Below are 13542 nucleotides of genomic sequence, written 5' to 3' on the forward strand. Positions count from 1 at the left end.
CTGCCACTTGATGAAACGTCCATGCAGCTTGTTGCGTGAAAAACATCGCTGAACTACTACCAACTCGAGTTGCAACAAAATACCGCTTCTACAAAGTTAATTGATCCGATCGATGAAGGTAAATTGATTGATTGACCGACCGGCCGCGCCAGGAACAACCGCCGCGACTTGGTATTCATCAGCATTGATTGTCCGATTGTTACGTCCAAGAAATTCGCAAATATTGATTATGACCGCGTAGTATTGAAATTCACATTTCAATTTCAAATTTCGAAAACGGATGTCATTAAACTCAATTAATGCGTGTAAAGCAAAGCGTGTCTGAGAAATCTTTTGTCTAGGCGGCAAACAGTGAAATTTCTCCCATACTCATTCATGACTTACCATGAATCATATGTATGTATGAGACACATTATATGTCACATTATATGTCCGATCGTTCTGATTATTCATTTCTATAAAATAAATAGTTCACAAAACGTTTTCACATAAACTTCATGCTTATATATGCTCATACATTAATAAGTATAATAATTCTGAAAATATTTTTTTTACACATTCCTGTTTATTTGCTATGAAGATATTAATTTTGTATATTGCTGGGATATTGCGAATTAGTTATCTGTATTTTTGTTTTCAGCAATGGCATTATTGCTGAAAAAAATATTGCTAAGTCAATACAAAAGATTTCTCAATGTAAAAGCTTAAAAGCTTAAAAGTCGCAATCTTTCTGGCATCATATCGATTCCATAGAAGTTACACAGAAGTCATAAAAATCACGCTCGACTGATCGTATCTCGTTAACGCGAGTTGCATAAATTCATAATTATGACACCGTTTAGACAGTGACTTAAAATGCGCGTGTAAATTATTTTGACACATTAGTGCTGTGCTTTTACGAATTGCTGATACGATCGTATCAGTATTAACTGGTTATTAATCGTTGGACCGTAAAGAAAGGCAAATGAAAGCTCCATCAAAGCGAGCAACGATCTGATTTAGAATATGCGTCACACGAGATCACTGCAATTTTCCAGCTGTTAGAGACAATTTTCCTCATTTATCAAGCGAATATTCACGGCACAGTGCGCATTCCGAAATGAGTGATTGGGTCTGCCTTGCAACTCAGCTGATTGTTTATTGCTACCCCGGAATAGCTAATTATTTTCTGCTATTTTCCAATTATGCGTTGCTATTTCAAGAGTTGATCGGTTCAGATAAATTACTAGAAAATTTACTGAACGTCAAAAACAACGAATTGTTAAGTCATTAAAAGTAATTAAACGCTACTAATCGCAGAAGAAAATCTATCTTTGATTGTGTGTCAGAATTTAAAAAATTTCATATAAGTATTTATTTAATAAAATTATAATTAATATTAATTCTAAACAATTTTATGCAGTAATAATTTTATAATTAAAATTATGATCTAAGATCTTCTTGTAGAAATTAATTGAAGATTGAATAAAATTGTCTATTTGTCTTAGTTGATGTTGTTTCTCTCAATAGTGATGATTACTAATGTAACAATTGACGCATCATTCATTGCTATGTTCAACAAACATGCAATCGCATTATTAAATAAACCACAAATACACGTTGGTAAAGCGTCACTTTCAATCGCTCGGAGAGCTCGTCCGCATGTTATCTGCAGAATCAACCGATCCCCTCGATCGATCCGCGTCGCTCTGGCCGGGAGGTACGCTCGCAATTTGAAATCCATTAGAATCGATTTTCCCGGACGGAGGCCGGACTCGAGCACAAGATACGCGTGACGTACCCGTGGCACGCTCGCTCTTGGCAGTTTCACCGTGATTGCAATCGCCACGACGAAACGTGCCACGACGAGGGAGAAAAAGAAGAAGAAGAAGAAGAAGAAGAAGAAGAAGAAGACAAGTTCAATCGTTGATCGAAGCGCTTAGAATTACGGCTCGAGAATACGAAATTTAACCCAGATTCCACGACGGACATATGGATCGCGGAGGAATCTCGACGATGACGACAAAAATCGGTCGCGACTCGTGATTTTAACCGTGATTTCTATCTTATTCCCGAGCTGTGCGTCCATAAGGTCGTTATCTTCGTTCGCTTGTAACGATACTGCTTGTCCGATGCGTAACGAGAAAGAGGAGAAAAAGAGGAACCAGTTCTCAAGTTCAATGACGTGCGCATTTTGCGGGGCTCGTTTGTCCGTGAAAAGGAACGACCGCCCATCATTGTCGCACGCGCGCAGAGGATAAAATACTGGTTTTTAACTCGGCTCGAATTGTCGTCGTTTCACGGTTCGTTTCCTCATTCGAGTTGCGAGCTGCGAGAGGCCGGTATTGAGTGTCCACTGGATGGATTTCGTGTCTAAGATTATTTTATGGTTGTAATGATAGAACAATGATTTTAGAATTGATTTCAACAATTTAGTGGCAAATGAAAAAAAAAAAATGTACGTGCATGTAGAAATCTAAAAGGTCATTTAATATTACAACATTTTATTTTATTAATATAAATTGATTCGCAAAATCTATTTGTGGGCGATTATATGATTCTCATGATGAGTGAAATAACCAAATGACTAGGGATTCAATTATAAATTATTTGAGTAATGTGTAATGTGTTCATTTTTTTCAAGAACATCGTATCATAAACGCATCAAATTATTTTGTAAATCATTTTTAATAAGAGCTGTATTTAAGCTGTTTTAAGAGCTGTATAATGTACTCTTTAATTATCAAAATGTTATATTGTCATATCATAAAATATTTTTATCATGTCCAATTTATAGCGTTAAAATGTTTACATAAAATATCATATTCTAATTAAATAATAATTTTTAATATTTACTGCAAAAAGTTGCTTTCCTTCTTGACAAAATACGTTTAAGCTAAAATTTGTTTCATTTTTTCAAAAAAATGTGTGACCAGTTTAATCGGACAATTAGTCATCTGAATAAATGTGCTTACTTTAAATATACTTGCTAAACGACTAGTTTCAATACTAGTCGCTTGTCTACTAATCGCTTATCACTAATCATTTGTCTTCTAATTCAGACATTTATAGTAGCGGAGAAGAGAACACTCATACAAATAAGATTAGAATTAATTAAAATTATTACTACTGGTTTACAAATTTTATTTAGATGGATTTTATTTAGATGGAGCAGGAAAAACCGGTCGAGTGGATGAATTAATGAACAGGATTTTATATCCTTTTCCTCCTCTCTCAGAATTTAATTACTGATAAATATATTAATAACTAATAAATATGTTCATAACTCAGTGTCAAATCCTGCTAAAATGAAATTAAGTAAAAAAAGATTTTGTCTATTTAAATTTTTTATTTTCAAAACAATTTTTTAATCGATTTATGTATGAATTTCAGTTACAATGATTTTAAGATCTTTTTGATCTAATGCAATGTATTATTGCAGTTATCAATACAATTATATTTTTTGATAAATTTTAGATAAAATTCAGTTTCATAAAATTTAGAAAACTTCACTCATGTTTCTCACGAAATATTTATCGTCTTTTGCGTGATCGAGTAATCTGGAGACAGTGACCGATTTCGAACATATGTGCCGTACCGGCGGCCAATTATTTGGCGGTGGAAATGTAAAGCGATAACGAATGTGCGAGCGGAAGGAACCCGCGGCGTGTGAACGGCTGCTGCATGTAGGTGAGCAAGTTGCTTAGCCAGTCTACGATGAACTGTTATATAGCATGCACATGGCATGCCGCCAGTCGCTCGTTGAAAAGCCATTTCTGGTGGCAATGCCAACGACGAAGGCGCTACGCTAGAAAACGCAACTCCGCAAAACGCAAGCGCCGAACTCGAGTTTCGAAGAACCCGATAGCGATCGAACATTTGAGAGGTTCATGGTACATATTTTCAACTCTGAAAAAAATGTAGTAAAGACACTAAAAGTGCCAAATCTGTTTTTGGTTTAAATCAGAATAACGCAGTAAAAATTTGCACTTGATTTATTCACAATAATATAAAAATATGTTATTATTATGTATTTATTTATTTCTGTGTTGATATACTTATATTTTTCTCTTCAACATCGTAATATTTTTTGAATGATAGTATTCTCATTTAGGAAATATCAAGACGCGAACATACACACCCAATTGTAATTTTTATAAGCATAAGAAATTTGGCTTAATTCCGAAAATCAATATTGTTTAAAAGTTATAAAAAATTTCAAAAACTTGCATCAGTAGAATACTGAGGTTCTCATTCCAAAATTAGGTACTTAATAAAAGAGAAAATTTTTAATTTATAGGTAAAAATTACATGTAGCATAATTGAGAAATTTCGATCCATCGAGATACCGAATAATTCGCAAGACGGAAACAACCGGAAAGTCCGAATTGGGAACGATTTCTCGTCGTCATTCGCGTTCCGCTGTAATCGAGATCGGCCAATTTAGGATGTTTGGACCGCAATCGAATCAATGTGCGCTGTTCTATTTAGCCAAATGTGCGAGATACTCTTAATTGTGGAAAGGAGTGGATCGATAACGAAGTAACGAGTTATGGCGATAGATCGATAGGGAAAACTGGTTTTGATCACAACTTTGTGCCTAGACAATTCAGCGGATAATGCTTGAATATATTTTTTCAATTGAATTATAATATATGTCAAAATGTTGCAGAAATTTCGCAAAGATCTAATTCGAATTAAGAAGTGATGATAATTCTTTCCCTTTCCTTAAAGTTAATTTTTTATTTCATATTAAAAGATCGCAATCAACAATTAATTTTCTTTAATGTCTAAATAATAAATTTAAATAAAATGACATTTTAAAATATTTTTCTAGAAATTAAGAGATAAAAAACTTAATTGTTTTTTCCAAAAGCTTAATAGCTTATTTTGTTATCTTCTTATAATTCATCTTTTTCTTTTTTTTCTTCTTTCTTTCTGTTTGAGAAATAAAGGAAAAAGATGAACAATGCAAAAACTTCAACTAAAAAGAACAAATATAAATTAAAAAATAAAAGGATTATTAGGTCACAGATATATAGTAAATGATAAAGCCAATTACTTTCTTTTATGTACTATTAAATGTAAGCATTACAATTACGACAAATAGCTATTTATTTTTAAAAATAATTTAATATACAAAATTATTTTCTCGACGCTGTTAACACAATGGTTGACCATTTCACTCTACATTAAACGCGTTGGAATTCATGTCTTACTAAAGATGCGCTCAAGAACTTGCTACTTTCTCTCTGCCATTCTCCATCATCATCAATCTCTATCAGTTAATTACAATTGGCATGCAAGGATGTATTATCAATGCCTTGTCTAATTTTGTATTATAGGACATGTCAAATTCTTTATCGATCACATTAGAAAATGAAAACAGTACTTTACATAGATGAAGCACCTATCGAAGAAGAGGAACGATTTGCAGATTAATCCGTCTGAAATATGAAGAACCATCAGTGGCTGTAGGTTACAAAAATAATTGCCACTCACGTACAGAAATTAGTCACGCTTATTATAATCACAGCAATTATTTTCATAGGCGGTGATCGTGGGCCGTCTGTTACATTTTACAGTTATGATTCAACTAATTGGTCTTTACGAAGGATGAGGCGTTGCTTGTAAATCGACCCGAATCTTAACGGAAGCGCCATTTTCAACGAATCTATGTCGAGTGCTGTTTAACTTAAAAATCAAGTCGTCATAATTCCTCGACTTAAGCCATGGAGAAGCTAGTAGACGTAACGGTGTAACATTACGTGTCTCATGTGCCATTTTGTTACTTCAGTAGTGCGCTAACAGAATACTTTTGAGATAAAAAAAAGATAAAAATCCTCAAAATGATAAAAAGTCATAAATTATTACTACATATATTATTATTACATGTGAAGCATCAAATATTTGATTTTTTTTATCGTTATTTATATTTTTAAATTTATTTTTAGTACATGCTAATGAATACTTTTAATATGTTCAAAATTTTTTTATTTTTTATTTTTTAAATATATAATTTTTAAATATATTTTACATATTTTACATATTTTTAAATATATTTTAAATTAAAATATAAAAGAGTACAAGCATTTTTAATCATAAATATACTTAGAGAGTTATAACAGTAAATATAAGCTTTTTACATGTAAATGCATATAAATATTTTCAAGTTATATTTTCAAGTATCTAAAATGTAATTTATAATTTATTTTGTAGTCTGTAAACTTATTTTGTTATCACTAAGAATCTTATACACACAAAACGAAGGTTATAAATTCTGAGTTTACGGCCGGTGTAGTATTAAGAATTAACATGCGAAGATTTCTACGTAAAAAATTATAAAAACATTATAAAAAGAAGACATTAATTATACTGTAATTATTATACAAAAAAATGTGTTCATAAATGCAATTTTTATATTAATTTTCGTACTAATGCATTTTAATTATTTGCTTTTGCACGTGGAATATCTTTGAGATTATACTAGATAGAAATTGATCTAATTTTGTCATTTTCTTCAGGAATATAAATCATAAATGTCAAAATATTTTATATATATTTCATATATTTTTTTATACAAAAGCAAGCCGAAGGTATATCGAAGAACAAACATCAAGATATTATAAATTTTTATCTTATCTTTTAAGCAACATGTTGCAAATCACATGCACACTATATAACACGTCAAATTAAATTAGTTTCATTATATTTGATATATTCTGTTTCGGGAACATTTAACTCGTCACCTAAATCGCGTCAATGTCCGATAGACACAACATCGTGATTCACTTGCGTTTTTATCATTATCTTCGCACGCATTTTGCACACCTCAACACTTCACTTTATTTATCAATATGCGACCGAGAGTTATTTGATCATAGCATAAGCAAAAAGCAGAAAGAAGGAAAAGAAGAAGAAACAAAAGCGGAAAGAAGATATCTTGACTAAGTTTACTCGATAGGAAAAGAGGACAAGAAACAAGATATAAGGAAATACAGAAAGTAATAAGAGAAAGAAAGAGGATATAAATTAAAGAAAATTAAACATTTCTAATTTCAAGAAAGAAACAAAATAAAACAATAGATTATAAGAAGGAATATTAAAATATGGAACGTGAATTTAATAATGTAAAGAAAAGAAATGAAAAGAAAGGAAAAGGGGGAGTAAAAGAGAAGACAATGGATAAGATAGGATATAGATCGTATATTGTGTCGGCTGTGTCTGAGATCCTGGGAAAAAGAAGAAAAAAGGAATCAAGATACGCGATGGACTCGGCAGCGTGTTAGTTGCGCGAAAAAGAAGAAGTAGATAGCAAGACGAAGGAGGCGCAACGAACGGCGCGGGAATGAAATGAAGGTAGAAGGGGTCGTTCATGGTGGAAGAAGAAAATACGGAGATGCGGCGAAAGCAGAAGTCAGGAAAAGAGAAAGAGAGAGAGAAAGAAAAAGAATCAGAGCAAAGAAGATGACTCACCGCTCCTTCTGGTGTTCCTAGTTGCTTGCTTGGTTGTGTCGCGTACGGAGAACGTGCCGGTCATGTGGACGAGCACTATCGCGAGCACGACGAGTGCCCGATGACCGTAGGACCTCATGCCGTCCTCTTACCAAGAATACCGAATGGTAAAAAAAAAAGGGGGAAACGGTAAACGAGATCGTAGACTCTCTCAGAACTCTCTACCGTCTTGAACAGACCTGCCGAGGCACTGCTGGCTCAGCGTCGACTGAGACGTACTTTGTGCTCGCCGCTCTATCAGCAGGACCGTCACTCCTCTCGGTACGTTTCACACCGCTCGTGTGTATCCCCCAGGTAGGAAACTACCACCACAACGAACGGACGGAGTAAGTGTCGGGCAGGTTGTTGCTATTACCCGCCGCACAATGGGCCCCCACACTCTTATCACCCAAATTTTAATTCCAGCGATGCCACCGCGGTATCGGTCACCGCCAACTTTTCCTCTCGTATCCACGCACGGATCCTGCACACTTATTTAAAACCTATCGCTCCACCTCGCGCTCCTTACCATTGGCTCCTGCCCCAATTCTTTACCCAATAGTACTCTCTCGCGCGCGTTCACCTCCTTTTCAGATCGACGATGGTGGCGGTGATCGCGGGCTTGAGTGGAGAGAGAGAGAGAAAGAGAGAGAGAGAGAGAGAGACAGAGAGAAAGGTGGCGGCTGGAGATCGGGTGGAGAAGACAAGATAGTAGGTGGTAAAGTCCCCCGATTTTAGCCAAGACGGTGAAATAGTATTGTCAGGCGTTGTACGTGACGATAACGAACTTCTCGAGTTCGCGGTTGAAATTTTCCCCTCTTTCGCGTATTCGCGCGCGCCGATCGCGGTCGACGAAGGTGAAGGGGGTTTTAAGTGGGGTTCGCGTGCGAGCCATCTAAAACCAAAATCGGGCTGACACCGCTCGATTCTCTTTCCGCGTCTCCATATAACTGATTTAGAATATCGCAAAACTGTCGGACTGTTTGTCGTGTTTTCGTGTTTTCGTTACGATCGAAACAGAAAATATGACCGTTGTGCGTCTATTCTTAGAAAAGACCACGAGGGAAACACGACTTCTGCAACACAATTTTACTCATATGGGGAAAACCAATGAGGGACTCTGATGTATGGACAAGGTCGAGGTGAAAATTGGCAAACGCCAATGTAACCCACTACACGCGTTACCATTTTATTATTCTATTCGTATCGATGAACGATAGCAGAATAAACTATTACTAAAATACATAAATGAATAAATATAAGCTGGTACAGTACTTACAAAATATAAGAAAAAATAGTGTGTAGTTTTCTTGTATAATATGTATAATATGTATGCATTGCGTTTTTAAAAATAAAAAAAGATAGAAAAGAAAGAAAAAGATAATATAACAAAAGATAATATAACAATTATTTTTGTTAATTTATTAATATTTTATTTAAAAAATATCGGATTAAAAATGCCAAAGTGTTCTTCTCAGTACTCTATAATGAGTGTAATCTAGAAGAGTGAATTAATTTTAATTTTGAATTGTATGTATAAATCCGCATTTGTGGTATTAATATATATGTGTCCAAAAAAATGAGGGATACATAAAAATAATAGATGAAAGATAAAGTTGCTGAAGAAAGAAATTTATGGATTGCGTATTAAAAAATGAGCACAAAATAAATTGTTTAGAGTAAGCATACTAGTGAACGTCGCGATGGAATTTATTCCAAGGCTTTCTTGACTTACCACGTCGCACCGATCGTTTGGCGAACGCGTGCTCCAACGCTCATGGACTGTGATATGGCGCAGCCACCGGCACATGCTGTGCAATATCAAGACAGCGCACTTTCCTATTTTACCTTTCGATTTCGCCCATGTATTCAAGACTATTTCGATTATAATCATCTCGACACACCCAAGTCTTGATACCTTGACGTACCTTGGCAATGAGCAACGATTCACTGGTTAGATTGCCTTACCTTGGCACTTTTTTTCTACAATCGGTATTTTATGCTTACGAAAATTTATTACTGACTTTTGATCTGCGTTACTAATCAATAATTATTCAATTTTATGGTGAAGTTTTTGTGTCCAGATATGCAGAAGATTGCGTTTTCGATATACTTGATTAACTGTTGCATCATATCATCCTTAAAATCGATCATAATGCTATTAAAAATGACACCAGTTATCCATTCTATAAATTTTAAAATTTATTGCTTTTATCAAAAATATTAATTTTATGCGATTAATGAAATATATAAATTTTAATTCTCCAAGAAAAATATGTTTTAAATTAATAAGTATATCAAAATGTTAAATAGAAATATTTCAATCGTTTAAGTTCAAACTGATATATGTATCTATATATATATATATATATATATATATACACAATTATTTATTTAATCATACAGTTATTTTTTTAATATGTAAAATAATTACTAATACTCAAGTAACATGATAATTTACACGATTTGTTAACATAATTTGTATGTAAGAGTATGTTATTTATTTATTTATATTTACTTGTACAATATTTATTATTATTGTTTTCTGAATCTATTTTGAAAAATCACAATAACGAATTACTTTTGCACAATTTTAAAAAATTTAAAGTTTTAATAATATGTTTTTTTAAAAAGTATTTATACTTAAATTATAATTCTCTTAAAAAATATATTAATGAAGCTATAAGACATTAATGTATCTTTTATTAAATATTATCTTATCTTTAATGCAAATGACTTTCGCACGTGTATTCGTACACGTGTCATTTCATGATAAAATTGTTTATCAGTTATTGTAATTTAAGCTAGGTAATTAGACATTATAATTAATGATTATCGTGAATTATTTTTTCGAATCGTGAATTATTTTTACGACAATAAAAGTGCATGATAAAAAAAAGAACAGTAATGATAAAATTGCTATGTAATTAATTCTTTTAAACTTAGTTATTTCTTTTAAAATTATTGATATTCTTTAGTGCTATTTTTGATTATTGTTTATATTTTTTAAAAAATTTTTATTTACAAGTTTTTATTATTATTTTAATTGTTTATTTTAATCTTACTGAAATAATATTTCAGGAATGTTTGTGAAATGATTTCGGATATTCTTTCAAATCCTATTTCTTTGAGTCATTTATATCGTACCATCGCTATCGATAATTAATAATATGACACTGCTTAATTGATTGATCGATTAATGACAATTACGTGAGGTTATGGGAATCACGTCCGTTCATGCAAAACTAATTAGTAATGCGCCTTCGTAATTGAGTAATGTTTCCAATCGGTCGGTCATGCTTCCCGGACCAAATAAGACTGACATTTACGGTATCAATTTCAATTGTTCGTCGTCCTTCAGATCTTATTAAGCACCGACGATGAGTTGCTCGCGCAACGCGGAAACTTACTACACTTGTCAGTGGACCCAAGCGTGTTAAAAGGATTTGTCACGGTGGGACAGGTGTGACGATGTTGTGTATTCATTGGCGTGATCCCAAGTAGCAACCGCCACACATAGTGGAACACTTTCCCCGGTGGATGGCCCATCTATCGCATCGTCGTCGTTGACAAGGGGAAAGATGAGTGCGCGAGAAAGCTGATAGATTAAAAAATTCACTATTGATAATCACTAATTGTCACGATTTATTAACTTTACTTATATTTATATTTTTATTATGCATTTGATTGTTCGCAAGACAATACATTAAAAAAATACAAATGTTCGCCACGACGATAGCCATAAAAGAAAGAGGATCCTCACAAAAAGAGAATAATACACTTTTTTTCTATCTAGACAAATAAAATATCTAAATCAAAGACATGAAAAAAGTTTTTGCTATATATCAAAAAAATGTTTGAATCGATTAAAAACCTATTTTACTTGAAATGTTCGTTCGTTTGATGTACAGCAATTTTGGCAAGCGTTATTCGCGAAACAGGAAATAACAGCGAAAAAAGTACAATGCTCAATGACAAGCCTGTGCTTTTACCGAGACGAAAGCGATCGATTTGATTGCACATCTCTCGCCGAGTGAAACGTGTTTTGCACCGGCACGCGACGCATCCTAATGCATTTGCACTAGTGTCTTTCTTTTCGTGAGGATTCTCGTGCGGTTTCCGCTTGTCTATTATCATCGTCGCCTCATTGCACCGTGACTGATTCACGATTCACTGCCATCGTGATTCTTGGTAGAAATTGAAAGGGAATTCATATATTAACGCGTCGGGAAACTATGTAATGCCTTGTTGCTTTACTCTGTCGTCGCACTTTTCAACAGAGCGGTCGTTCGGTTGCACTGAAAAGTGCCGGGTTTCGTTTGCCCGTCGCATGAAGGTGTCGTGCGAACGGGTGAACGGAATCGAGCGGCGCTGCTCGATAAGCCTCGATTGCTTTTCCGATTTTTGTCACGCATAACTTGCTGCGCAAGGACGTCGTCTGGAGCAGTGCATTTCAAAGCGTCTGTAACGAATTGTTAGAGAAAAGAAAATTAGAAATCATAGCAGTTAAGAAGGCTGTTGAAGTGCGGTCAGTTTATAAATATATTATAAGTATTCAAAAAAGTAAAGATGTGAGAAGAACGAACTCAAAATATAAAACGGAGTATTTAAAAAATTTTAATTTTTAACAAAAGAAAGATCTAAAAAGGTTCAATACATAATAATCTACATAATTTATAATGTTACAAAAACGCAAAGAAATTTTAGTTTATGAGTAATAATTGATAACATTATAACATATTAGATGATTTGAGAAACACTGTTTGAATGACAGATTTGTTTATCAAGAGAGTGGATAAGTTTTGCTAAGAATTTGAATGTGTTTTTTATTCATATTAATGAAGTTTTTTTACATACCCTCGCACGTAAAAGGTGCGTATATTATTAAACCAAATCAAAAGGAATGGTATTATAATTTTCATTTATGTAAAAATGGGAACATTTATTGAATAAATATAAAATTATAATTTTTATCAAGCAGTAAATGTATGTGAAAAAACTCATAAAGATACTTAAGGATTCCAATAAATGTGACTTTTCTGAAAGTTTTATTATTATTATTTGCAAGTATTATATGTAGATTATATCATACATATATCTTATAATTAAAAAAGTGTATGCTCATGTCTTAAATATTTACAAACAAAATCATATTTCATATAAATTTTTTGTTACATATTTGATATTCTTCATTCATGTAAATTATGAATTACATAGGTTTAATGTGTAAAAATCAACATGAAGTAAATTGCACTCATTTTCTGCGATTATTACATCTGTTTAATTTAATTTTTTGCAATTAGTTAATAATATTAGTAGAATATTAATAAAATATTTACATTTGTTTGCTCATGGCTCACGCTTACATTATATAAAACTACAGTTCGAAACTACTTATAAATATCTCTTATCATTTTATTTCTTTATCAAAATAATAATTATAAAATAACAATGACATTTTATTTTTGCATTATATAAGAATTGTTCTTAAAAAATAACAATTCGTTGCAAATGAAGGAATTGAGAAACAGTCGAGGAAATCATGAAAGCGTATTCGGGAAAATCGCAATGCAGATTACGTTCTTACGAACTACGAGAATATAAAAGTGAACAGTTAAATCAAATTTACACAGATACGTAGCGGCGCTACGAATCAATTAGTACTTTCACTGATCCGAATTTCGTGAAAAAGTATTTCGCCGCCTTGCCTCGGTTTATAGGCACGCTGAGTTTTTGTTCGTGTGAAAGTTTACTTTGCAATGAAGCAACGTCTTTTCTTTTTTTATTGTAGTTTAATCGTTTGATTGTTTGTCTTGGAATGCATATTCGTGTGGTGAGGAGAAATGCCTCGTTTGGAGGAAAAACAATATATGCATAATAATTATAGATTATTGACCGAAAAATATTTTTACAAATATGTAAAAGGATTAAATTGCAAAAGTTTATTAATAAATCTTATTAAATGAGAAGTACTTTCTTTCTAAACAGAAAAAACATACTTATATAGAAGAAACTAACATAAATAAATAGTTTAAATGACTTAAAAAAGCAATAATTTGTGACAATAAA

At 32.9% G+C, this 13542-nt stretch overlaps 1 protein-coding gene across 1 annotated transcript in view; it reads right to left on the minus strand.

Annotated features, from left to right (window-relative positions):
- Positions 1 to 8083, minus strand: part of LOC105423303 (multicopper oxidase 3) — a 49703-nt gene extending 41620 nt beyond the window's left edge. Inside the window, exon 1 of the mRNA XM_011633003.3 lies at positions 7456 to 8083. Within this exon, the coding sequence (XP_011631305.1) occupies positions 7456 to 7573 (118 nt within the window). The 5' untranslated portion in view covers positions 7574 to 8083. The remainder of the gene's footprint in view (positions 1 to 7455) is intronic.
- Positions 8084 to 13542: the final 5459 nt, after the last annotated feature.

This window comes from Pogonomyrmex barbatus, unplaced genomic scaffold (genome assembly GCF_055798465.1).
Source record: "Pogonomyrmex barbatus isolate J1 unplaced genomic scaffold, ASM5579846v1 scaffold3, whole genome shotgun sequence".
In the NCBI taxonomy this organism is placed as follows: domain Eukaryota; kingdom Metazoa; phylum Arthropoda; class Insecta; order Hymenoptera; family Formicidae; genus Pogonomyrmex; species Pogonomyrmex barbatus.